At 47.1% G+C, this 2,539-nt stretch overlaps 1 protein-coding gene across 4 annotated transcripts in view; it reads left to right on the forward strand.

Moving 5' to 3' along the window:
- Arhgap44 (Rho GTPase activating protein 44) overlaps nt 1-2,539 on the forward strand; it is a 152,862-nt gene that overhangs the window by 119,946 nt on the left and 30,377 nt on the right. For all 4 annotated transcript variants that reach the window (XM_050121575.1, XM_050121577.1, XM_050121576.1 and 1 more), the window contains 2 exons: nt 1,265-1,376; nt 1,732-1,813. In XM_050121575.1, coding sequence (XP_049977532.1) covers nt 1,265-1,376; nt 1,732-1,813 — 194 coding nt within the window. The remainder of the gene's footprint in view (nt 1-1,264; nt 1,377-1,731; nt 1,814-2,539) is intronic.

The following is a 2,539-nucleotide window of genomic DNA, read 5'->3' on the forward strand; positions in this document are numbered from 1 at the left end:
CTCTCTTGGGTATATTCCCAAGAGTGGTATTGCTGGGTCCATGGGTAGGTTGATCCCAAATTTCCTGAGAAACCTCCACACTGCTTTCCAGAGTGGTTGCACAAGTTTGCATTCCCACCAGCAATGGATGAGTGTACCCCTTTCTTCACAACCTCTCCAGCAAAGGCTATCATTGGTGTTTTTGATTTTCGCCATTCTGACAGGTGTAACTTTTAAACTTTAAAGAGGAAAAAAAAACCAGTAACTCTGGAGCTGGGGAGATGGCTCAGTCCTATGCAAGCATGAGGACAAGGACTGGAACCTCCGGCACCCAGGTGAAGAAATGGGTGCAACTGTACACTCCTGTAACTCTAGTAGTGCAGGGTGGATGGGGCAGAGATGGAGTTCTGCGGTTTACTAGACTCTTTCTTAGCCACAGACCTGTGAGTTCCAGCCATAGCAAGAGATCCCTTTGCAAGGGACTAAGACGAGAGCAATAGGGGAAATGTCCTTCTCTGGCATCCTCATGTGGTCACCTGCCCACATGCACTCACTACCCACACACACCAATAAATATGGAAGCCACCAACATGTTCCTTTCTTTTCAAGACACAGGTGCTGTTTATTTTGCTTGGTGTCTCCCAGTGTGTATTCAAGTATACACACACACGTGCATATGCACGCATCCCGTAGACCAGTGGTTCTCAACCTGTGGGTTACAACCTCCTTCAGGGATTGAATGACCCTTTTACAGGGGCCACCTAAGACCATCAGGAAACACAGAGATTTATATTACAACTCATAACAGTAGTAAGACTACAGTTATGAGTTAGCAATGAAAGTTTGATGGCTGGGGGTCACCACAACAGGAGGAACTGTATTAAAGGGTCACAGCATTGGGAAGGTTGAGAACCACTGCCATAGGCATTTGTTTGCCCAGGTTATTAGACCTGCGTGTCTGGCAGCTCTCAGGTAGATTCTCCAAGATATTTACTTTAAGTGTAAAAGAGACACCTGAGAGTCCAAGGTTCAGATGCCCAATAAGTCAGTGCAGTGAGCTGCCAGGCAGTGAGCTGCTGCAGAGAACAGCATGGTGGACTCAGGAGTTGCTTAAGTCTGGAGGAGACACCTAGGAACAGGCAGCTGCATCATCAGAACATGGTCCTGGTTGAGATGCTGAGAAGGGGTGGTCCAGAAGGAAGAGCAGATAGACTTTCCAGCTCTCGGTTTTTTCTCCTATCTCTCTGAGTTGCTGGCCACACTAACCCCTCCATCCCATTGGCAGGGCCTCTTCCGGGTAGCCCCCTCGGCCTCCAAGCTGAAGAAGTTGAAAGCTGCTCTGGACTGCTGTGTGGTGGATGTGCAGGAGTACTCGGCAGACCCCCACGCCATTGCAGGTGGGTACCCTCCACCTCTGAGCCAGGGTGCACAGGAAACGGGTGAGCATGGACAGTGTGCGGCTCCATGTCAGGAACAATGGCTTCAGACGTCCACATAGGGCTCCCTTTCAGGCCTTGTTCTGATCACAGATGGAAGACTACCTTATTAGTACAGCTGAAGGTGGGTAATGTGGAAAATAAGTTGCAGGGATATGTAATTTTCAACCCAGGTACTCTCGAAGCCTGGCAACTATTCACATGGGAAACCACTATTTGATCATGTGTGGGTCAAGGAGTCATGTCCACTTGGAGCAGTGTAGGCTGATGCCATTTGTCCTGCTGTGGTGTAACAGCTTACTGTATTTATGCCCAGGGGCTTTGAAGTCTTATCTTCGAGAGTTGCCAGAACCTCTTATGACCTTTGAACTCTATGAGGAATGGATCCAAGCTTCCAAGTGAGTACCTTATATTGAATTGTGTGTGGGTTAGGATTATGAGGACTACATTCATTTGCTGGTATCTGTGGACCATTGGATGCTTAGGTTCTTTATCCAAAGCAGCGAGTATAGTGTTTTCATAGAATCCCATGTACACTTTAAGCCGTCCATAGATTACTTATGAAACCTAATGCCATGTAAGTAGTGGCTGTGCTGCATGGCTTGTAGGTTCTCAGAAGTGTGAAAGCCTGTGGTCTCAGATAAGCAACTGTACTCTTTGCTTTCCATCATGAGCATCATGTTCCCAAAAAGGTACTGCAAGAACGCAGAGTGTAACTATGTTTGGGAAGTTACTAATGGCTCATTGAGGAGTAGAGGCAGTGCCTCATGTTCTGAGGCAATTAAGAAGCTGATAGAGCCACTCTGGCTGCTAGGGAAGATAGGTCTGTTGCTGAATGAAATAGGCAAGTTAATAAGAGCACATGAGGGATGTGTGTGTGTGTGTTAATTATTCCATTATTTGAGGTTCTAATGTAATTACATAATTTTCCCCTTCCCTTTCCTCCCTCTAAGTATAGATTTGTTTTATTTTTTAATTTATTTATTTATTAAAGATTTCTGTCTCTTCCCTGCCACCGCCTCCCATTTCCCCTCCCCTCCCCCAATCAAGTCCCCCTCCCTCATCAGCCCAAAGAGCAATCAGGGTTCCCTGCCCTGTGGGAAGTCCGAGGACCTCCCACCTCC

The sequence above is a fragment of the Alexandromys fortis genome, unplaced genomic scaffold (assembly GCF_014885135.2).
Source record: "Alexandromys fortis isolate MF-2015 unplaced genomic scaffold, M_Fortis_MF-2015_v1.1 scaffold_199, whole genome shotgun sequence".
Taxonomy (NCBI): domain Eukaryota; kingdom Metazoa; phylum Chordata; class Mammalia; order Rodentia; family Cricetidae; genus Alexandromys; species Alexandromys fortis.